Below are 23003 nucleotides of genomic sequence, written 5' to 3'. Positions count from 1 at the left end.
AAGAAATGTCATGTGAAATTTTTCACAATCATGGCAGAAAAAAAATACAATTCACGTGTTAAGAAATGTTAAAAGTTGCTTATAATGTATTTGTTATATGTTAAATATCGCATAATAATCAATGACTCAGAAGTGGCTATATTTACTCAAACAATACACATACAGCCCACTGTTTGTTTTTTTCCCGATAGTTGACACACAGGTACACAAACATAATATCCTGAGTCTGTGTTATGTGCCAGTGGGGACTGCAAATGGTGGACTACACCTGAAAAATGGTTTATATTTGAACACAAAACTGTATAAAATTTGTGCATGGAAAATCAAATCAAGTTTCTGTTGTCACTTGTTTAATTACAGATTCCAAACACAATATTAATTGGTATAACACTTTTCATAAAACTGTTGTAGCACAAAGTGCTCCACAAGATTCAAGCATAAAAATAAAATGTCAAACCCAGCAATCCAACAATATAATCACAACAAAATCAAAGCAGATAGAAGGAACGTCAACCCACACAAAGATAAAAATGAATGTGTGTGTGCTTTAATGCCCTCCCTTCGCTGCATCTGTGCTCACTGGACTGGCTTTATTATGTAATCATTATTTTAGACCTATGGGTTTGACATTTTTCTCTCGAAAGTGCTGAGTTTATGTTTGGCTCTTATGTTTGTGTAAATCTTAGGCCTTTAAACTACGTAAATATTACTTAAGTGGGAGGACGGGGTTGTTTTAGCAGTGACAGAGAACCACACTCTGCTTTTCATCAGAATCACTGTTTATTAGTTTGTTTAACAGAGTTTACATTCACTACATTACTCACAAGAGTGAAAAAAACTATTTTTATTAAGCCAAGAAATGCTCCTGACTGTCAGGGACTAATATCCTGTCTTGAAATCCGCTGTGTTTCCAGTTTCAGTGACCCTGATCTCCAGGGACACAGAAGGAGGGCAAGGAGGACCTTGAGCAAGGCCCTTGACCCCTAGCAGCTCTGAGGAGACCTGACGGAAAATAAAACTTGTGATTTTACAAGGTACCTGCTTATCTATGTCACTGTTTCTTTCTGTCAATATTCCCTGCAGCTACAACTGTTAAAAAAACAGAGAAAAACAGGATCATTATCATTGATCTGACTACATAACTGTTGCTGGCGTCAACACACTTCATTTAAATGATCACATCTTTAACTCCTCTTCAGGCTTCAGTCGCCAGCAACATCCTGGGCTCTGAACCAATTCTGTTAAACATAATTGTTAAAGACATTTAAGTTTAAAAAAAAAAAAAAAGAATGGTTGAAACAAACATATTAGCCAGTTTCAGTTTTGATCGGAAAATAACCATGAAACTTAAACTTCTCATCATATGTTTCAAAACACATTTTAAAAACATATTTTCCCACCAGTGTGTATCATCATGTTAATCAAACAAAAGGTGCGATCACCAGTAGGACGAAAGTGAACCACAGTGGAAATAAATACATATGAAATCCAAAAAGTGTCTTTGTCATAGCCTGAATACTAAAAATACTTAAATACAATAGTCAATTGCACGTGTTCAGCCCATCCCCGTCCATCAAAGTCTCTGCTGCTGCCACGGTTACCCACACTCAGGAATGCCATCTTTCAAGTCGGGCCGCCAGCCATGCAAGATCAGTATCACAGCTACATTGGAACAGCTGAGGTGAAACTTTCAGGGAACACGGTGATCCAAGCAAGAACGTTGCCACCCACTACTCAGATGGCACCGGCACAGCGACACATGAGCACATGCGGCCGTCTCATCTCAAGGAGCTGAAAACCTGCTGCAGCGCCCTCCACAGCATCTGACTCCCATTCCCTTTTTAACATGCAGGTTATTAATGGCACCCAAATGTGTTGGGAGAGGGCCAGTCATTTCCCAACATTCAGGTTGATAGGTCACTGGTGAAAGGAGTGTGTTTGTATGTGTCATCTTGTAGAGCTAAAATCTAGCATTAAAAGTCATGTGACCATTTCACCTCTGGTAAATGAGGAACGAGGTCTTGAACATACAGTTTTTTGAGATTTCTTCTCTGATCCCGGCAGTTAAACTTTGTCAGTGTTGAGGAGCGCCATTGCCATAAAGTGCTTTCATCATCTCCGGAGTTACTATAACGGCTTCATATTTAACCTTTTGGTACACAAAAAAGGATTAACCCTCTTTTTCTTATAAAATAAGTATCATAAAGAAGACCAGGATGCTCCTTGCAGCTGCAGAGTTGTTATTTTGTGTATCGTCCAAGACTTGAGGTGGCCCTCAGCGGTTTTTTCTGGCTCTTGCAGAATTGGCGCAGGACAAAGTCAAAGTTTGCAGTTGTGGACATAGCATAGAAGACATTTGCTTTGTCAGGTATGAGCAACTCTGAAACCAGAGGAAAGGATGCACTGTTAATACAGAAAAGGCAGGCGGTTTCTTTTATTTCAGCAAAGTGATGATTCCCAAGGATATACAGTGGGTTCTGACCTCGCTCATGGGAAATGACCTGTGTCAGGGTGAAGTCACAGTCGCTCATATGCTCAAGGTGATGCTTCTCCAGTGCCCTCTGGATCACATGTGCAGTTTTGTCCTGACTTGTCAACTAGGAAACAAAAAGAATCCAGAGTGTTAAAGTTGGTGATACAGTCTGGAGTCAAAAAGAAGTATCAAAGGAGGAAAGCTGCAATCACCTATTTCTGAGTATCAGAATAGCAAACTACATCCTTATGGCAGATTATCACTCTAAATGACAACTGTACTCAAATATTGTTGCATACAGAAGTGTTAGTAAAATAAACTGGAATTAAAACTACTTCAAACTCATTATTGAGTAACTGTACTTGAGTATTAACAATAAGACTGCTGAATAATGAAAATGCCCTATTGTGCATTTGTGTCAGAGAGGCTCAACTCACCAGGATGCTCTTGTACATGTTGCCGTTATTGTGACCCAGGTCCACGCTCACCCTCACTATGCAGGAGTCCGCCACCTGGCGGTTATAGATGGGGAGCGAGGTCATGGACACAGAGCGCTTGTGTTGAGAGGCCAAAGTGGGTTTGGGCCGAGCGCCACTGCTGGATGCTACTGGGGAGCAGAGGTCTGTGTGGCAATCAGAGGAGGAGGAGCTGGAAGGAGTGGGGGAGTCTGGAGAAGAAGTTGCAGAGGAGCAAGGGGAGGATGATGAAGAGCAGGACGAGGAAGAGGAGAAGCCCTCCGAGACGTTATTGCAAGAGCTGTGAAAAGACTGCAAGGAAGAAGAGCAAACGAGGGATAAGAGAGAGCAAAGACTAGTGAGAAAATCAGGAGACAGTATATTGATAAGTGGTACTAGAAAGTATTTTCATTGTTGTACAGGTTGTTAGAAAACCTTCCAGTCTTCCATTTCTTTGGTACTGAAATTAGTCTTGTGTAGTCAGACGTTCCTACCCTGTGCCAAGCCAGCACAATTGAAACATCTGTCTCAACCCAATGTCATTCTGCTGAAGTACAGAATAAAAGCTTGGACATGTCTGTGTTTCTGTAAGCCAATCATGACTGCCATGGGCTGTGCTAAGCCCAAAACACCAATCTTTACAAGGGTTCACCACAGTAATCTAACAGTCCTATCGCTCCAAATCGGAATCAAAACACGGCATTTTCAGAATGCAGGTCGTAGCGGGCTTGCTATCTCTTTGTTGGTGTTTCACCTAGCTAGTGGGAAATGGCAGCACAAATTAAATAATAAAAAAATAAATAATACGATAAAATATCACCCCAAAGCAAGATTCTACATTTTTTTTCCAGTAAACTTGAAAACAGGTATCCTGAAACTGATGTAGTTCAAAGTCTCAGTGTACTTCTTGCAAGCTAACAATATTGTTGCTTCTAACTGTGTTTCTATTTGTGGAAATGTCACAAAAAAGTAAACATGATGAGTTTAGTGTATGACTTTTATTAAATGAGTTCCGTCAACTGGTTTGCAGTAAATAAAACGGGAAATGTTATGCAACCAGGAGATGGCAGTACAGGCAATAGGGCTGCACCAAACAACAGAAGAAGAAAGGACAAAGCAAGAAACAGACGCCTCGATGAAGAACCTTCAGTTGAACAAGTTGTACTTGTGTTCAAGCGAGTACACGTCGCTGCTGTGTGAGCGGATTCAAAATAGGGGTTTCCATCTCCTGGTGGCAAAAAACACCTAGAGCAGTAAAAAGTTTGAGTCTTTTCCAATTGACTTTTTCTAATAAGCTCATGTAAACCCAATCATTACAATTCTGAAACTGACATTTACTTTAGTTTCTCTACGTCTGCTTTGTTTAAGTTTGAAGGTAGGTGACTAGTCTGAATAGCTTCGATTTTAGTAACACAAAACCACCTAAACCGAGACCAAATCATGAGCAAGACAAAGAGAAGAATCTGATTCCACACCAATCTTGACGGGTCTGCAAGGTCCAAGTTTTAGACAAGACGGAGACTGAGACCTTTAAAATGTGGTCTTGAGACCAGTCCCCGTCTTGAGACAACACTAGAGACATGGGAGGTGATCAAGACGTGCGTATTAATGCCAGTCTATCAGAACTTAAGTCTGACAGACAGGCAAAACAACTTCAAACCCAGCTGCTCTCAAATCAAGTCTCCTGCAGATGTAATGGCATACAGAAGCAAACATCTTCACAGGCAGGATTATATAACTGCCTCCGTCTTAAAGGCCATTCCCAATAATTCTTGAAGCCTAAGGGGTTTTGTTGACTGCTTGGAAGAGATGATTGTTTGTGAAGCACAAACACCAAGCGACACAGCATGACACAGCTTTCAACAAAGACATCACTATTGAGGACAACAAAGGGGCATACATGCAGTTGATTACCTGCAGTCTGATGGAGTAGGCCGGGTTTGGAGAGGAGAGATCTTCCATCTCAGATCCACTGGATCCACAAGAGGACACACTGATCTGGTCAGCTGGGAGCTTTTTAGATCCTTCACTCATTGTCAGGAGACTGAAAACAAGAGGCCAGGCAAAGTCAGTTGATGAAGATAGGAATGCTGTTTCACATTAGATTAATAGTTCACATTTCATAATCATAATGTCCCTTACACTGTTTGCCAAGAGACCAAGATACAGAACAAGGTTAGAAAGTACAAGTGTGTGCATAGTCTAAAGTGCACGCAGTTACTGTGTGTGTGTGTGTGTGTGTGTGTGTGTGTGTGTGTGCGTGCGCGTGTGTGTACTCACGAGGAGAGTTTCTTTGTGAGTGTACGGTGGCTCCAAGCAGTTGGCGAACATAAATCCACTGGAGGCTCCAGCTGTCGTGACAATTCATAGCTGTACCAAGAGAGACCATCAAAACAATGAATATGAATAACAAATTTGACAATTTGAGATTTTTATTTCTCAGTATTGATTGTAGACCTGTTTTTAACTGAAAATTGTCATTTTGAACAACAGCAATTCTTTAAAATTGCCAAACACACACCTAAACCATTTTTGAGATTGCCCTGGCACCTCAGAACTGTTTTTAGAGCACCAGCATACCCTTTCAATAAATTCACACTCAACAATTCTCCATGAATGATGAAAACCTTCCTTTTAACAGGCAGGAACGTTGAGCAGAACCAGGCTCAATTAGAACGGCCAGCTGCTTTGACCGGTTGGAGGAATGAGAGCAAGAGAACGGGGGCAGAGACAAAGATGGATAAGGGAAAGGAAAATATCCAGATAAAGAAAGAGAGGGACAGAGACAAAGAGGGATAGAAAGGAAGAGGAGAGAGAATGACGTACAGATGCTGGACATGAGCAAGATGGGGAGGAGAAAGACAAGCGGAGAGAAAGGCAGAGGGACAGGAAGCAGAGTTCACACACTCAACAAACAATAACAACAGCAGCAATAATAGTCGACTAGCTAGCAATAATAGGATCTACCTGTCACTTCAGTAAACAACCACAGCATAATGTGCATTTAAGTGCCAGCAAATACAATACAAACACACTGCTGATGCTAATGTTAGTACAATACTGAGATTATTAATATGAACACTGCAAGCACTGGAACACCAGATTTCTCCTCATGTACCATGGACCATGAAAGAAAAGGAGAATTTTTCTTTTTCAGATTACACAATTACCAAACAGTCACTGGACTATCCACAGGCCGTCCTTCACTCAGGCTATGGCTTACCTCTCTTGGTCTGTGAGCAGTTTGTGTCCCTGCAGCCAGGCTGCAATTCTGGGGTGATGTGGCAGGTTGTACTGGGAACACGATGCCTGCAGCACACGGATTTGTGCGAGGACCTCAAACTCCTGAGGGAAAAGGAATGTTTTTCAATAAACATAATGGCTCAGGTTAATTCGAATTCATCCCTTCACTGCAGTACCACAACCTGATGTGACCGTCACACAACAGTGACAAGTAGAGAGCTACAGGTTAGTCTTCCTATATAGGATCAAGTGCATTTTTAAAGGATAACAAAAAATCCTTCAGCTCATCTTGAACTACAAACAGATGTCACAAAATGTCATTTCAACTGTTTTTACTTGGACAGTGGAAATACACTTAACACACCCAACTACACAGGCACGTGGAGCTGACAAAATGTCACGTGGATCTTTGTAATTTGGCTGCGCCTACTGTGAGAAAAAGACTAAATAAAAGATGACATAAAAGAGGAAGCACTCACCCTCCTCCTCTTCTCAAAGTTTATGAGCCCACCCTGTCAAAAAAGTCAACAGTTACTACAGTGCTTATGTATGGCATATGATTAATGAGATGACACAAAAACATAACCTAACAAACACACCAACTTCTTATTTTGACCATCGTCAGCAGAGCCACAATCATCTAAGCGTGCTAAGCGCACAGTACTGTTTATTTGCACTTTTTCTTCCCTTCTCTACTGTTATTGTTTATTGTCAATTATTACAAATTATTGTAAATTTGTAAATTCCTTACTGCGCCATTTTTTTAATGGTAAATCTGTAAAAAAAAAATTCAATTTCTTTACACTATTAGGCATTCTGTGGACAGCAAAGAAAGAATTTCATTTTACAGGGAAAAATGTTTCCACACTGTGCACGACAATAAACACTCTGAATCTCGAATCTCTGAGATCCACAGAGACCAGCTAGTTAGCTTAGCACAATGAATAGTAGTGAGTGGGAAATGTTAGCACACCTCAACCAAAAACCTTGGGATATACTTTCTCCAAAATTGTCTTTGCCAACAAGAATATAACTCGTCTTCACTCAGCACCTAAAATTTTGGCTCAACACAACAAAATGTTGATGACTAAAAGAGCGAGTGCTCCTCAACTTTGTAAGAGAGGATGAGGATGATTACATCGAGAAACCAAGACCCTCATCTATTTGAACCAGGATATACAGAGGAGGTACAACAGGTTTCAGAAGGTGAGCTTAGCTAGGCTAAGCTAACCAGCAGTCAGCTGCTGTCTTAGGTTGAGAGAGGCCAGAAAGGGGCATGGATAGACATTAAGCACGTTTCCCAAAGAGTTGGGTCCCTTTAACGCTGCACCACTCCACCAATATAGCCTGTCCGTGCTTAAAATACAACAAGTAGCCATAGCTTTAACTACATTGATTGTCACTTCCTTTGCTGCCATAAAAAATAGAATAATTTCATTGATTATTTCACTATTTAGTTTTCATTTGGCTAAACATTTTGATTTTTGATTTTACCTTCATGTAAATTGGTTATAGCATCATGATACACTGCTGACAAATGCATTGAAACACACTTAAAATGTCGATATAGAGCTCCATTTTAACGGATTACAAATGAGATTTACTGCTCAGGAAGGTGAACTGGAAGGGTTCAGATGAAGCGACTACAATGTGCTGAGGTTAAACAGCAACTTTAATATGATAACAAAAAATATGCATAGTAGCTGCTCCTCGGGTTGCAGTACGTACCTCCACCGTGTCTGGTAAAGCAGTGTCCAGCATGGTGAGGACAGTCAGATAGGTGCCCAGGTAAGGCACCACACCACTGGACGTACTCTGGGGACAGATATCACACTTTAAGCAGGTTTTACGCAGATATCTATTTCATTTGTCGTCAACTTTATTTTTATGAAATTTAAAGGGTTGACAGTGGCCTACTTCCAGGCAAGGCTTGTCCCAGTTAGCAGCACTGTGGCCTCGTGTTACTGCCCTGGAGACTGTGCTTATGACTCATAAAACACCCTGGTCTGGTCTATTATTACTGTCCTATAATCCTGCAATTGGAGGCTATATGAAACTTCAGCACTGAGCCAGGCCAAAGATAGTTTTGGGTCTTTGCAGCAATGCTCCACCCACTCAGAGCAAAATCAGCTGTCTCTGAGCTTTTACATTTGAATAATATGGGAGAGATTTTACATGAGTCATCTTCAAAAATAAACCTTCCTTAATTACTGCATGTACACTTCATTTTCTAGCATTCTCACCATAAAACAAAACACTTGTTGGGGAGGAAGAGGAAAGCTGCTGCTCAGTTGTTGATTTACACCTCTAAAACCTACTAACGTCCAAGCCTTTACTCATCGTGAGGTAATGAGGCTTACCATCTGCCTGGGTATTCGACACCGCTTGGATATCTTTGGAGAAATATTATCCACAGTCACTTGACCTCTATCCTGTAGGAAAGGTCAGAAAGCGCGAGATTCAGCTGGAGATAAATACAGTGGCCAAAGATGAAAATAAGCGGTTAAAATAACTTGTGTGTTTGTATATCAACATTTTGTAATATGCATGCACACAGGAGGACAGTAAACCCACATGTGAAGCAAAATCTGACCTCCACCCTTGTCTTGGAAAACAAGAGCGTACTTTATTATACATTAACTTGGATATCCTGTCACATAGTTGTCCTGAGACACAAGAGCAGTTAATCGTGGTTTCCTCATACAGGATCTCGCTGAAGGAGCATATAATGCAGAACAAATCCCAGGGATCTGCAGACCATAGAGGTTCTTTCACCATAGTTACACACAAGATGCCTCTGACACACTTGCCCAAAGGCAACATCATAACAGAGAAAATGGAACATCTTGTGCCTGAGGACTCTAGTTTCCTATTAACGCCCTGTTAAATATTTCTGTAAACATTAACTGAACAAATGATTCTGGAATTATTAAACAAATGTCCCCAGAGGATTTAGGAACCGCTCCATGTTTTTGCTCATTTCTAAAGCTGCAGCTCAGATTCTGTGCTTTTACATTAATATAATGTACTTTCTATAAACCTTGCATAAAATATTGCCACAATCCAGGTTTTCTTCAGGATTTCATTACACTCAGGTTTTTGTTGCAGTGACTTGAGGTATGTAACAGCTCAGAGGGAACTTATTTTCAAAGGTAAACATTAATTCTGTATTCTTGCTGGTTTACAAAATATGCATCTGCTCCAAATCAAAATGTAGTTTCTGTATAATTTATTTAGTGAACACCACATTTCATCACTGTAACCCACATTCACCTACACTATTTTTATGCCAGGCTTGTGTGAATAAGAATTCATTAGCTCTGAATTATTGCTATCTCCAAACTAAAAGCCATTTAATTTTGATAATGTTGCACAAGTTAAATAACCAGGTAGCTTAGCATTAGCATGACTGAATGAACTGTAGTTATTCTGAAAGATCTTTCTTTGTACCTTCTTTATTGTTTGATCACGTCAAGATGAAAATCATTATTACAAAGCAGATCAATTAAGCCTGTGCAGAATTCACATGAATAAAACTTGAGCAAAATCATGATGAAAAATATTTACTTCTAACAAAAACTATTGTTCTGCAGTTAGGGAAGAATCCAGGTAAAAGTGACTTGGGCTATACTCAGATCAAATCCTGCACGAAAACAGGTTGCCTCGTTCATTTGAAGGGGGATCCTGCATTTTCAATGTAGTAGATGCAACCCATACAATTTAATCCAAAGTCAAATTTCAAAGATTATGTCAAGTTGTTTGCATCCAATGACAAAAGCTAAGGATCAGACCAGCAGACAATAAGAAGCACGGTTTGGTGTGTTGCATTGCAACAGAGGGCATGAAAAAGAGACCGATCATCGCTGTGACACCCTTCCCGAGCTGTAAAACTGTGCTGTACAACGATGTAAATAACAATGGAACTGCAGAATGATGTATGGCTACCTAAGTTGGGATTTCTGGTTAGGGAAGCTCAAAATTCTAAACGGGTATCACCAAGTTGCCTGACCACAATCCCCATTTTGGTCTAAAATGATTTTTTCCCCCTGATGAAAGCTGTTTCATCCTCACCTCCACTAAGAGCTCTCTGTTGGTTAGAACACAGTTTTCATCAGGAAAGGTTTCCCAAAGGTTATCGAAGGTCACCATGCTGTCTCTGAAAAACAAGAGATGATAGATTGTGAATGCAGCCGTTTAGCTCAATAACAATTAACATAAATCTACAACGAACCATTTCAACACTGACATAAAATTTTATATTTGACATTTGGACTGATGTCTAGACATTTATGTCATAACCATAAAATGATGTCTCTCAAATCATTGACATTCTTACAACCACCTGTATTGTTCATGACTTGACATAAAATATGGGTCACCCAGAGGCAGTTCATTGGCCAGCATTGCTCTTGATGAGGGTTCAACGTGCTCAATAAAAGATTATATGACAGATCATGGCATGACACATCACGGCCCAACCCTACCTGTGAACAGCAGCCCAGGTCTTCCTCAGCCTGTACACTGCATTGGACTGAAGGGCCGACAGGATGGCCCTGAGAGACGAAAAGTTTTTCAGTCGACGGCAGTCCTGCAGAGAAAAACATGCACGGGGTTCAACTCATTACAAACTGAATGAATTCCCTGATTTTCAGCCACATCAAAGAAGACGAGAGCAAATGTCTGCGATCACTTTGAAAGAGTATGAATGCTGCATTGACCTGTGCCACCTGGATCCACTTCTCTATGATGCGAGCCCTTTGTGTTGGTGTAGTGGGCGAGCAGCGGGAGGAAGTGAGACTCGAGGTGGCGTCTGTAGTTTGGCACAGTAGTGACATGATGACATGATTGGTAATGGCATTGAACTGGGAAATGGTGGCCTTGATAGTGGGTGACATGTTTCCCTTCTTGTCTCTTTGTGACCAGATGCAGCCCAGACACTGGTAAGGCACTACTTTGACAAAGAGAGCCTAAAAGAAGATGATAAAAATCAACCATCAATGTCAAACAACAGACTTGTGTCAGAGTGAAATATATCGAATATTTGACCAAACAGCTTTTTTCACGTACAGAGTCCATTCGAGTGAGCTGTTCTGCAATGGCTGCTGCTGAGAAGTCCATGATATCACCTTGATCTAGCGAATGTTCATATCCTGAGTCCTCATCACCAGAAACCTCATCTAGTTCCAGATCTGCCAGGGCAGAGCAGACATTTGTCTGAGCTTCTGAAGAAAGAGCAGGAATAAACGTCAACTGAGCAGGAAAAAAAATGCCTTACTGAATTGTAATTGATAGCAATAATGGTGTTTGGACAGTGAGAGGAGGTACAAAACACAAGTTTGTGTTTTTATTATGGACGATTACTACCTTTCTGGAAGGTCTTGAGCAGGGCTTCTGCCTGTCCAGCTAATGAACAGAAGTTGGGCTGGCTGTGCAGGCTGTCATATACTGCAGAGCTGATAGTAAGGTGATCCAAAAGAAGCCTGAGCGCTGGGTGCAGGGGAGGGTCCCTGAAGTCCTCGCTGTACTCATCCAACCATGACTGGACAAAGGCCAACAGATGACTGTGGAGGCAGATTACATTCAGACTCAGCCAGAGGCTTGGTTATAAACATGACATGGACTTTTTAGACCAGTTTAATTTATCAAGTTTACATGGGATTCTAAACTGGTCGTGATGTGACATTTTAAATAGTTGATCAAAAACAAAAAAATAGGTCATCCACGCACCTTGTGTAGGGCTCACTGTTGTCCAGGTCTGATGCAGCACTGTCTCTGCAAGAATGAAAACGGGACAAAGCCATTCAAAGACACGGGAAAACTACATTATGCCATTCCTCTAAAGTTGGTTACTATATACTGTATATTACTCTAATTATTACTTGTCGGTAATGTAAAGCTTTACTAATCCAATCCTTGAGTCATGCCAACAACATTCTCAAACCACTAACTACTTAATTGTTGTTTTTGAGAAGTTCTCAATAATGAGTACCTGCTATCTACTTATTATTACATCAGTGCCGGGAGGAGAGGCTTCCTTTGTCAGGGAAACAAAGTATGAAAAGATCCATGACTCAACTGGGCAGCAAAATCGAGCATGAAATGCGTGTCTCTCTATCTTATTATGAAGAAGGCTAATTAGGTCAAGGTAACCATGGAGAGAGTCAAAAACATGCTCAAGTGCTGGCATTAGCAGCAACAGAGAGGGTATACAAAAATAGTGTTTAGAGCAGATTCTGTCTTGATGCTGACAAACCAGCAGCTGTACTGCTCACTGAGTAATAGGTCACACACTGCTGGTTTAATATGCAGAAAACCTTCATGTTAACAATGACAAGTTCATGTGAGGTTACATGTTGGGAGTATTTTGTGGCTTGATGCAGCAACTTTAACCAAAATACTGCAAAAAATGACAACCAAGCATTATTACTTCTTAAAAAGTTCATAGAAAGTAAATTGTGATATGTTACTTAGTTTCAAAGGTTCTTGTAAGAAGGTTTATGACCTTAGGACACACCTTTTCATCACTGTTTGCTACCCTGATCAGTTGCTGACTGTAGCCTTATGTAACCTACATGGGACCGGGTATCCAACTTGAATGTTCTTAATGGCACAAGCGGAATTACCTCAGTACTAAAGCAACATTTTAATACAGACTGAGTCTCAAAGTTACAATTTACTTCTAATTCAGTAAAATTGCGAGTGAGTGGTAAAATAACAATGGGCCTCATTCACCGATATGTTCCTAAGAATATTCTTAAATTGTTCTTAAGTTGTACTCAGAAAAGCTCTTAAGAAAACACAACATCATATTTATGAAGGTGTTCCTGACCTGCAGAATTGTTCACATCTGTGTTCACAGACTAGTGGATGCCATTCTCCTCGTAATTTGAAAGCACGGGCTCCCTAATTAGCTCAAGTAAATGCATGCGAATGCATGAGATGAAAGGACCATGTGGAGAAAGACTTTAAAGGGAAAGTAAAGAGCATGCCAAAGGAAATTCAAAAGACGGAGCACCAGAATCAAAACATAAGAACTTCAATAGCTCTGAAGTGGAGGTGCTGCCGCAGGACGTGAACTGCAAACAAGTGGTAATATTTGGTAGCATCAATTCTGGGTATAAATCACACACGCGGAAAAAACAATTCTGCACCGGACACGATTACACTCGCTGTGATCACCGTGTCTAGAGAAGGGTACACAACCGATGAGCTGAGCATCTGGATGCAGGCCTGGGCCCTGAGTCAGCCCCTTTATATCCCCCTTGTCTATCTCCTGACAGAGTAGAATAGGGTAAGCCTATTTTTCTCACATTATATAATAACGTGCGTAACCTAAAGGCAGGTCAATATGGTTCCAAATCAAATAAAAAATATCATAAATTCAAAAATAATGTAATTTCAGTGATACAGTATCATACAAGTGAACAGAGGAAAATGCATTAATCACTGATTTTGTTCAAACATGTCAGCACTTCGTACACAGACTTACTGTATGTCTTCTTTCTACCAAAGATGTTAAATATCAGTCTACTGGAGAAGTAAAAAACATGCACACAGTGGTTAAAAACAATTGTACCTCAGGAAGAGAAGCTCTATGAGCTTTGAGGTAGTAGTAAAGGTTCTGTAGGTGGAGAGGAAGATCCTGCCATAGTCCTGTTCCTGGCAGCTGCCGTCAAGGAGGTGATCCACAAGCAGTCCCAGAGGGGCTGCCTTCAGACGCCGCACTTTGCTGGTTCGGTACTGGACGAAAGCACAGGATGGACTTGTCTTGCTGGGGTTTGGCGAAGCTGGGACAGGCACCCGAAGCAGAGTGACTCCATAGACAGCACCATTCTCGAATTCCTCGCCCCACTCCTGCACTGGGTTCTGGGATTAAAAAAAGGAGGAAAAAAAAACCATTTTATTCCCCCCTGTCACAGCATGTCAAGTCAATTTTATTTGCACAACAAAAGTTATCTCATGACACTTTCCAAGTCAACAGGTCTAGTACCACAATGAATTTACAGCCAACAGTTCTCCATGAGCAAGCACATCCTGGAACAGCAGCGACGCAAACCTTCCTTCACGTGACCAGTTGCCATCCTATACTCTACTTGTGTCCTCAAAATATATGGATGTGTGTCAGATAAACAAATATATATCTGGTTACGTTGCTGATGACAACATTAGGGTCAGAGGCTGAGCCAACAGGAGGTAAAAATAGCAGAAAAGCTTCATGGCCAAACAGCCTGGTGAACTGACAAGAGCGAGACTCACACCGATCCCACAACTACGCAATGTTTACTTTATACACATACGCCATCATTTTAGCCGCACGAACACGCAACTGTGTAATGATCATAATTTACTCCCTGCTGCTAAGCCGGTGCTCAGTCTACGTTTTCACAATTAACAGACGACACAGCGAGCTGGATTTTCTCCGAAATTTGACAATGGAAGCAAATGTTTATGGACAAATACAGGATTATAAAAAGGTTAGAACACTGAATAGTACATCAAACCACAATACCAAAACACTGCTTAAATGTCAGACAGGTCTCGTTTCCGTCACTATCCCTCAAAGTGTCAGGATGCTGTTGAAATAGGCTGCTTATCCTTTTCTTATTTCAACCACAAGTCCAGACCTTTTGGATCGTTGAGGGAGTCATCAAGGTTGCTCCTCCAGAAGGCGAATCAGAACTTGACTCGCCACATAGATGAACACGGTTAATTGTGAATGCCAAACTCAAATGTCAGGTTTTGTTGTTTGAGAACAAGATTATTTGGAGAACATGAGACAGCAACTGTGTGACATAACTGAGAATGGCTAGCCAGGGCTGAGTATTCTGGTTTTATATATTACTTTCTCTCTCACATCTGACTCCTGAACATCTTTCACAGTCTTTCTGGTTAACCTAGTCTATATTCTAGTGAAAAATCCAATACGGGTATCGGTCAGCGTTCAAGTTTTCGCACCGATCCGATACCACGGAAGTTATAAGCCCTGAAACAGGACTCTGCTGCTGCCTAGTTAGCTCAGACTGTAACATACAGGACATCAATTTGTATTTGTGGCTTCGAAACAATCGTGTATCCATTGGCAGCTTCAGTACAAAACAATCGGACGGAACAAGTAAATTGTTGACAATGTGAAAGTATTTTACAAGGTAAAATCCCAGCGATCAAACATGGGCCTGTACGGTATGGAGGCTTTAGTTTGGAGGACAACTATCAACATGGATGTTGACATAAAGTCTGATGATAATGACTTACAGGTTAAGAGTGTGAGCTGGACTGCACTGTACTTTTTGCCAACATTTCACAGCTTGTTTGGACTAAAGTCAAAGGCCGATAACTGTCTTCATCAGGTTTATCCTTAAATGATACACCATATTTTCCACCTTTCCCAACCATAAAAACATTTTTTGCAATATTATGGGATTTATTAGAATGTTCAGATTTCCCACACGGGTGGCACGGTGGTGCAGTGGTCAGCACTGTCACCCCCCAGCAAGAAGGTTCCGGGTTCAAGCCTCAGCTGGAGCACAGGATCTTTCTGTGTGAGTCTCCATGTTCTCCCTGTTCCTGCTGGGTTCTCTCTGGTACTCCAGCTTCCTCCACAGTCCAAAGACATCAAGAGGGGACGAGGCTGATTGATACTCTAAATTGACCATAGGTGTGGCTGTGAGTGTGGATGGTTGTCTGTCTCTATGTGTTGGCCCTGTGATGGACTGGTGACCTGTGCAAGGTGAACCCCGCCTCCCGCCTGAAAGCCGCTGGGATAGGCTCCAGCCCCCACCCCAACGACCCTTAACAGGATAAGCGGAAGAAATGGATGGATTTCCCACTCAGCTTTCAATCATGCGCAAAATGAAAATGCTCATTAAAGCAGGAGACACACCAAGAGACATAAGCATAGATGCAGTTCTTTCCCCCCAAAAAAGTATTCACTCATCACAAAAAGCACATCAGGGGCATATTTCATTAAATTTAGCTCTCTCTAACAACTGTTAAAAACTTGTCTGAAGATCAAGCACTCCTCCAGAGCAACAGAATCCAGGCGATTACACAACTGTTTTCACATAATAACCCATGACTTAAAACCAATAGAGCAACCAATGAAATGTGTTACATAACAACCCTGGGAGTCAATAACACTCCCAGATGATTCCCTTCTGATCCATCTGGTGTGTATAACAGTGTTTGAATAATCTATAAAGCTGGGCTGGAAACACAACAACAGACATGCACTGCTTTCTCACTGTATTTGTATCACACAGCAAGTGACAGAATGCTGCAGAAGAAAACTGATACACAAAAATGGCACTCAACTTCACAAGTAAATACTTGCCATTTCTCCGTATAACAAGTTGAATTGTCTGCCAGTGCTAACCAGTATCTCTCACACAAACACACACACACACACACACACACACACACACACTCATTGTCCCTCACAAAAACTACAATTGGATGGTTATTGTGTGCTACTCATCGCACAGTTGGTACTAAGCACCTCATTTAACTGAAAAAAATATATAATTTATTCCTGAAGATGTAGCAAAAAAAAAAATCTCAAATTGCTGATGTACTGTGCAACTGTTAATGCACCAAGAAAAAAAAATAGTTTTTTCTGGTATGTATTGATTTGAATGTCATAAAACCCACATAAATATACATGAAACTACCAGAACAGAATACAGTTTTAACTTTATAAATGCATTAATATATTTTTAATCCTGCAGCAAATTCTGGAAAAAAAAAAAACCTTCAGCTCAAATGCAGTCGAGGGTCTATTTGGAAGATTGCAGTGAATTTCATTCTGGACACACACACACACACACACACATAACCATACACATTTAGTGAGATACGTTTAAAAGACATAGGAAGCTATTTAGGTACCAAAAAATAATCAATTTAAACCGACATCGTCTAACATTTTTCTCACCATTGTCAACTCCCATTTTCCCATCTTTGTCTAAGGTGCGTTGCTTTCCATCTTGCCAGAAATCGTTGCACTTGAAATTAGCTTCCACGCTGCGAGACAGTCACTTCACGGCTGCATGTCGATGCAAAAAAAAAACGTCTTTTTAAAGTTGTCTTTCGAAATTACATCACCGCGCCCGTGTTACAATGAAAAGCGTATTTCGCCGTAAACTTGGTGCTACATGTCGTGATCGTATAGACCCGTCGAGCTGATTTCGCGTCGTAGGAGATGAGCAGAACTTGAGGTGTTGTGTGCTGCAGCTGGTTTCAGTCCACCGATACTCGCAGGAAAGCCTCCAGTCCTGGCTGACGAGCGCGCGGGCGCACGCACGCACGCGCATGCGCACACGCACACACACACAAGCACTTCGGCTATACAGTGGGAGGCGTCTAGAGAGGGAGTGACAGGGCTGTATACGTATGTGAGTGTGTTGAGAGAAGAATCTGTTGAACTCATTTATTTTTGTCTAAACAAGAGAGCCACAGGAATGGCGTGTATTCTGTGGGCTGAACTGAAAGTTAGCGTGGCCCCTTAAAAACAGCCAGCGGTCTTTACAAGGACTTCAGATCTTTTCTCTGTTTCATTCATGGTGATAATCCTCACAAGTTACCGCCACTTTTATATCTTCCAAGGTGAAAGCTGTCTTTCGAGGTACAATGCAATTGTTAAGCACTGAATCCATCAAAGACACATGACCTGGCACCACAAGCAGCTTGGTGCTCCTTCTGCCTTCAGTGCGATGACCTTTGTTGGCAACCACAATTAGGGCCCATCAGGGGCCATTCCAAAGTTAGTATGTTCATTTTAGTCACGTATTTACCAACTTCCGAATGTATTTGTGGTGAAAAACCTCCTCGTCACAGCACTACAGGCCATAAGTCCAGCCCAGTTTGACACTGTCATTCACAAGTAGTTTGGGTTCCCGCCCTCATGCTGAAAACTTCCGTCTGTTGTGATTGGACAGCTACTTCAAATGCATAACAAACATCAAAACCCTTCCTATAACTTGGGGTTTCCTGTCAAGACAGTCTGGCATTAAAAAAAAAAAACATCCTTGTAATTGGAGCGTGTCCACAGAAAGATGCAGGGGTGGTTCAGTGAAGCCCCTTGTGATGCGTTACGGGGCATTTGAGCCCTACATCACGTAGGTATCCTTTTCTTGCAGTTGACTTGAATATCTTTTACTGGATTTGTTTTAGTCAAATCAAAAGTTTTGACCAGGTTAGAAGTACTAGCACTAATAATTTTGATGTGTCCCCTTTATCAGAAATACTGGCGCTCAGCTCAGTTCCATTTCCTGTCTGGTTTGACGTCGTCAGGTGTGATTCTTCCTCTTTCGCTGTCGCTCATGTCATATATCAGCACCAGGCATAAATCCAAGAGTTAGGTCATGTCGCACAGCATGAACCCAGCTACGACTGTTAACATGTCAACTCGTGATGTACTGCGTCACTGAAGGCGTGAGTAGATGATGCCTCTTTTGATTAAAAGACCAAATACAGTCATGTGACACTGAGGTTCATCCACCTCCGCTCAGTCCCGGCTCCCACACAAATATCAGACAATCGTACAATTTCAAACTGTCAGATGACACAGAGGTAACAGCAGTACAGAGGAATGCAGACAGGCAGCTCTCTATCAACACCAGACACAAATACCTAGAATGTTAGCGCGGCTCTCGTCAGGGTAGACGACAAATCTACATTCAATCGTACATTCAGTGCTTTAGCTTTCAGTTCACATTCAGTCACAAGAAACTACAAGAGAACCGAACCCAGAGTGCAGTCCTCTATCAGGGCTGATGCACATTTTTTTAATGGAGTTTTTGCTACAATAAACAGATCTTTTACAAATTTGAAGGGTTCTTGTGACCAAGATTACATTTTTTTTTTTTGTGTGTGTGTGAAAATCATCTGGGTGATTTTTGTATATCCTAACAGCACTGAAGACCTCCTTGGTAGAGGGATGACAAGTGTTGTGGTTCCAGCAGTGTATTTACAGAAGATATGATTATCATAGAGAGATAATATTAGATTTACATTCACTAAAATGAATGCTAAGGTTCTCAGCTCAATAGGAGGAATCAAAGAAATTCTGCGCAAATTGTATGAATGAATGAATGAATTTCCAGTGTTTGGGGATGTGGTTGGCTGCATTATTCTCTCACACCTATTAAACATTTAACTCTCATCAAGCTGTGCGCCACACCAGTCCCAAGCTGCGTACTGTGCATATTCTCCCGACTCACATGGGCAGCCCTGGCTAATTCTGGTTATCCCTCAGCAAACTTGAGAAGCAATAAGCAATGAAAATCAAATCGTGTTTCTCCTTTAAACTTTCCAAAGACAAAATGGATCGTATCGTGACAGGGAAACGAGTCATTTCACGACGGTTGTGTGACACTTTTAAAAAGAAGAACACGGCGACAAACACCAACGGAGTAGGCTACAGCACAGCGACTGGAGGGCGCTCCATTTTAGGAAAGTTTTATTGTCTTTTACGTTGTCTTTACTCTGTTTTCATGGCATTTCCCCATATTTTCAAACTTTTTTCTTATATCTCCACCTTTCTTCTTTCTACTCAGCCATTTTCACGCTCTGGCTGGAAACACAGTAACAGTGTACCGTGCGTCCTCACTGGGTAAACAGGTCATGAGCCAACACTTGTGAGTCCAAGAAAGACAAGTTTGAACAGGGAAAAAAACAAGGCTTTCATTCATAGATCAGCTCCTAAATCATGGTTGAAATAACTTCCCACAATAACACCGCATGTCTTCACATTCTATATCTGTGTCCCCCATACAGGAACAATTCATGCACATTATAAAGTGCAGGACAAATCTTTGTCTGGCTTCTTTGGATTACTTGTGTTATGTTTGCCATCAAGTGGCATTTCATTACCAATGTTTAATCAGAATCAGAGAGCTTGATATGGAAACCTACTCGGCTTATCTAAAGTTGTACGTCTTTGCTTTCCATTCTTCAGGCCTCAATGGCACATCTCAAGTGCATACCAGTTAGCCTCAAGGGCTCCATGACTCCTCCTCATGACTCAGCCAGTGACGCCGTTCAGGTGTTCTCCATGGTGACTGTAACGAGCGAACACCCTCTCTGGCCAGCAAGCTTTTCAGACCTCTCACGACCGGTGACGCAAAACAGCCTCTTTAGTGACTGAACTCCTGAATCGTCAGTCAGTGTTTGACTGCAAACAAAATGAACTGAAGTCTTCTCCCTGCAGGCAGAGGTGGTAATGCTCATGAGTGGTCAGAGTCAAGTGAGGTTAGAAATTGGCCGTGCTCATCGTGCGTAAAATCATCTTTGTGGGAGCTGAAATTAATTTTCAAAAGGTGCCCCCTTGTAAATGGACCCATCCCAGACTGGAGCTGAAGAAATATCTGCAAACTAATAAGACCACATGGCAGTGAGAGGCCTCTATGTTGTATGCCTGTCACAGTAACCTTGACCTTCGACCTTTAACCACCCAAACTGAATTCCTTCCTCCTTAAGTCCAAGTGAACGTTTGTACCAAATTTGGAGAAATTCCCTCAAGGTGTAGGTGAGATATCACATTCACATGAGGTGGCAGTGACCTTGACAGTTGACCCCAAAGTCTTTCAGTTCATCCTCAATTCCCAGTGGATGTTAATGCCATATTTAAAGAAATTCCTTCAAGCCTGAGATGTAGTCAGTGAGTGTATGTTATTAACAAGAATGGGACAGGTGGAGAGACAGAAAGAGCATGTCCCCAGCCCACCAGAATATATTCTCCACCATGCTTTCAGAGATACTCAACGATGCCTCTAGAGACTTTCCTGAAATTGGATTTAGGGATGATCTGAAAAGATTTTGGTGCTAAAAGGTCAAGAAATTTGTTTAAATCTGGTATAATTGTTCTCCTGAACTTAAGAATGAAGTGGGCTGGTTAATTGTCAAAGGTCATTGTGATTACAAAAAAAAACACTTTCACACACGAACAGGTATGGAAAACATCCACACAAACGTCTAATAGGAGCAGAGAGAAGAGGAGGGCACATCAGTATTGGGGGAGTGCTGACTGAGGTAAACACGTCCTCAACATTTTTCTGGCCATAATCAATGTCATCTCTGTAACACCTGGCAGGGATTATGACCAAATACACTTTCAGGGACACAAACTAGACTGATGACACCATTTAGGGTAAGTCCATCCTTCCATCCATCCATCCATTTTCTTCTGCTTATCCTGTTGGGGGGGGGGGGGGGGGGCTGGAGCCTATCCCAGTGGCTTTCTGGTGTGGTACACCTTGGGTGGGTCACCAGTCCATCACAGGGCCAACACATAGAGACAGACAACCATTCACACTTCCAGCCACGCCTACAGTCAATTTAGAGTATCAATCAGCCTCGTCCCCTCTTGATGTCTTTGGACTGTGGAGGAAGCTGGAGTACCAGAGAGAACCCACGCAGGAACAGGGAGAACATGGAGACTCACACGGAAAGACCCTGTGTCTGAGCTGGGACTAGAACCCCAGACTTTCTTGCTGTGACAGCGCTGACCACTGCACCACCGTGCAGCCCATTTAGGTTAAGTATCCAGGAATTTAATTTAATAAATTCCCCCCAAAATGACAAAATGAAACACTACAGATACAATGCAGCATGTAGGTCTGACTCAGAGACATGAAGGCTCCGCGTCACTGACAGAACCATACACCCAACATGCCAAGGTGATGAGTGTGAGCAGTCACACACCCCTTACAAGTGCTGCACAAAATGGACCCGAAGCATCAGCATTCAAACAGATATTCAAACAATGGAATGAAAGCAATGGTAGCAGATGTTCTTGAAATTTCAACTTGGCTTCACACATGGCCTACATACAATGGGGCGGATGAAAGAACATAAATGCTACATGGAATCATGTTGTGTCTACTCATCGTCATCAGGGCCTTGGGAAACATGGAGCCAAACCCAGCCAACACTGACCGAGAAACACATCTAATGCTTTAGAATTCTTAATACTCTGTCGTAATCAGTAACTCAAAATCACAACTGTTCTCATTGTTGGGATTTAAGCATTTTTGTAGTCCTATATTGAGGGTCACATGATTACATTACAAAGATGCACCTCCCCTGAGCCCTGTGGGTGTTTTAAGACACCTAAAAGCACAGGGGAGTCAATCACAAAGTCCCAGATGTGTTTTGAACACCCTCACGAGCTACTTCTGACATGCCATGTGATTCTTGGAAAGACTTGCGAGGGGTGATTGTTATCAAAAAAGACAACCTTTTTTTTATAACAATCAGGTTCAGACATTACTGCAGCCAAGCCGAACTGCTCCGCTGATCAAACTTGAAACCAGAACGCCATCTTATGGTCAAACACAGAATTTTGAAACAAATTGTTGAAACAAATTATGCCAGAATATTTTGGCTGCACTTTTTCCAATGCAAAAATGAAGCATCTCATTAGCAAAAATATCCTGGTTGAAGTGGGTCAATAGATTTAAGGTTCAATTCATCATGTTGTTTAAACCTTTTGTAGTGGGGGAAAGGCGCAAGTACACAACCCCAGTGCTTAAGTCAAAGTATTTCACTCCTAAAATATTTCATCTGCCTCAAGTAAAAGTACTTCCACCAAATCCCAGAAGTATCGGAGTACTTGCGTTTAAAATGATCTAAGTAGTATGTTACATTATCATTATTTTTAATATCAAGGCATTAGTACATTGTTTCCACAAAACATTTAGAGACCGGTGTGGTCGTGGTTCATGATTGAATTCCCAATGCTGCAGAAAGCCTGTAGAATGGCTTAAGTAGAAATTAAGACTATATTGCATCTAAGAAGTACAGCAACATATTACAATTTTTTTAAGTCACTCTAT

At 41.5% G+C, this 23003-nt stretch overlaps 1 protein-coding gene across 3 annotated transcripts; it reads right to left on the bottom strand.

Annotated features, from left to right (window-relative positions):
* Nucleotides 1–328: 328 nt before the first annotated feature.
* On the bottom strand, nucleotides 329–17435 carry rgl3b (ral guanine nucleotide dissociation stimulator-like 3b). Of its 3 annotated transcripts, none has more exons than XM_086185014.1 (17): nucleotides 17102–17435; nucleotides 13748–14037; nucleotides 11899–11943; nucleotides 11536–11732; nucleotides 11239–11390; nucleotides 10890–11138; nucleotides 10656–10759; nucleotides 10243–10327; nucleotides 8532–8603; nucleotides 7900–7986; nucleotides 6651–6683; nucleotides 6152–6273; nucleotides 5209–5298; nucleotides 4843–4972; nucleotides 2911–3240; nucleotides 2483–2597; nucleotides 329–2380 (listed from the first exon to the last, which is right to left on the bottom strand). In XM_086185014.1, the coding sequence occupies exons 1-17, from the start codon at nucleotides 17123–17125 to the stop codon at nucleotides 2241–2243; spliced, it is 2265 nt and encodes a 754-aa protein (XP_086041140.1). In that variant the 5' UTR covers nucleotides 17126–17435; the 3' UTR covers nucleotides 329–2240. The 3 variants fall into 3 exon arrangements, with proteins under 3 accessions (XP_086041140.1, XP_086041141.1, XP_086041138.1); XM_086185015.1 differs by having other exon boundaries at nucleotides 11239–11360; XM_086185012.1 differs by having other exon boundaries at nucleotides 11239–11393; nucleotides 17102–17434.
* Between the last annotated feature and the right edge of the window lie 5568 nt (nucleotides 17436–23003).

The sequence above is a fragment of the Aulostomus chinensis genome, chromosome 18, assembly GCF_037954235.1.
Source record: "Aulostomus chinensis isolate RoL2024-O1b breed Wild chromosome 18, RoL_Achi_v1.0, whole genome shotgun sequence".
Taxonomy (NCBI): Eukaryota; Metazoa; Chordata; class Actinopteri; order Syngnathiformes; family Aulostomidae; genus Aulostomus; species Aulostomus chinensis.
Note: the sequence above shows the minus strand (reverse complement) of the source record. Positions and strands in the feature narration are given on the sequence as shown.

Coding starts and splice junctions, on each gene's coding strand:
- rgl3b (XM_086185012.1), bottom strand. CDS start 17,125: ATGGGAAAATGGGAGTTGACAATG. Junction 11,944..13,747: donor ATAGAGCTTCTCTTCCTGAG/GTACAATTGTTT, acceptor TCATTCTTGCAG/AGACAGTGCTGCATCAGACC. Junction 2,381..2,482: donor GGTCATTTCCCATGAGCGAG/GTCAGAACCCAC, acceptor CTCTGGTTTCAG/AGTTGCTCATACCTGACAAA.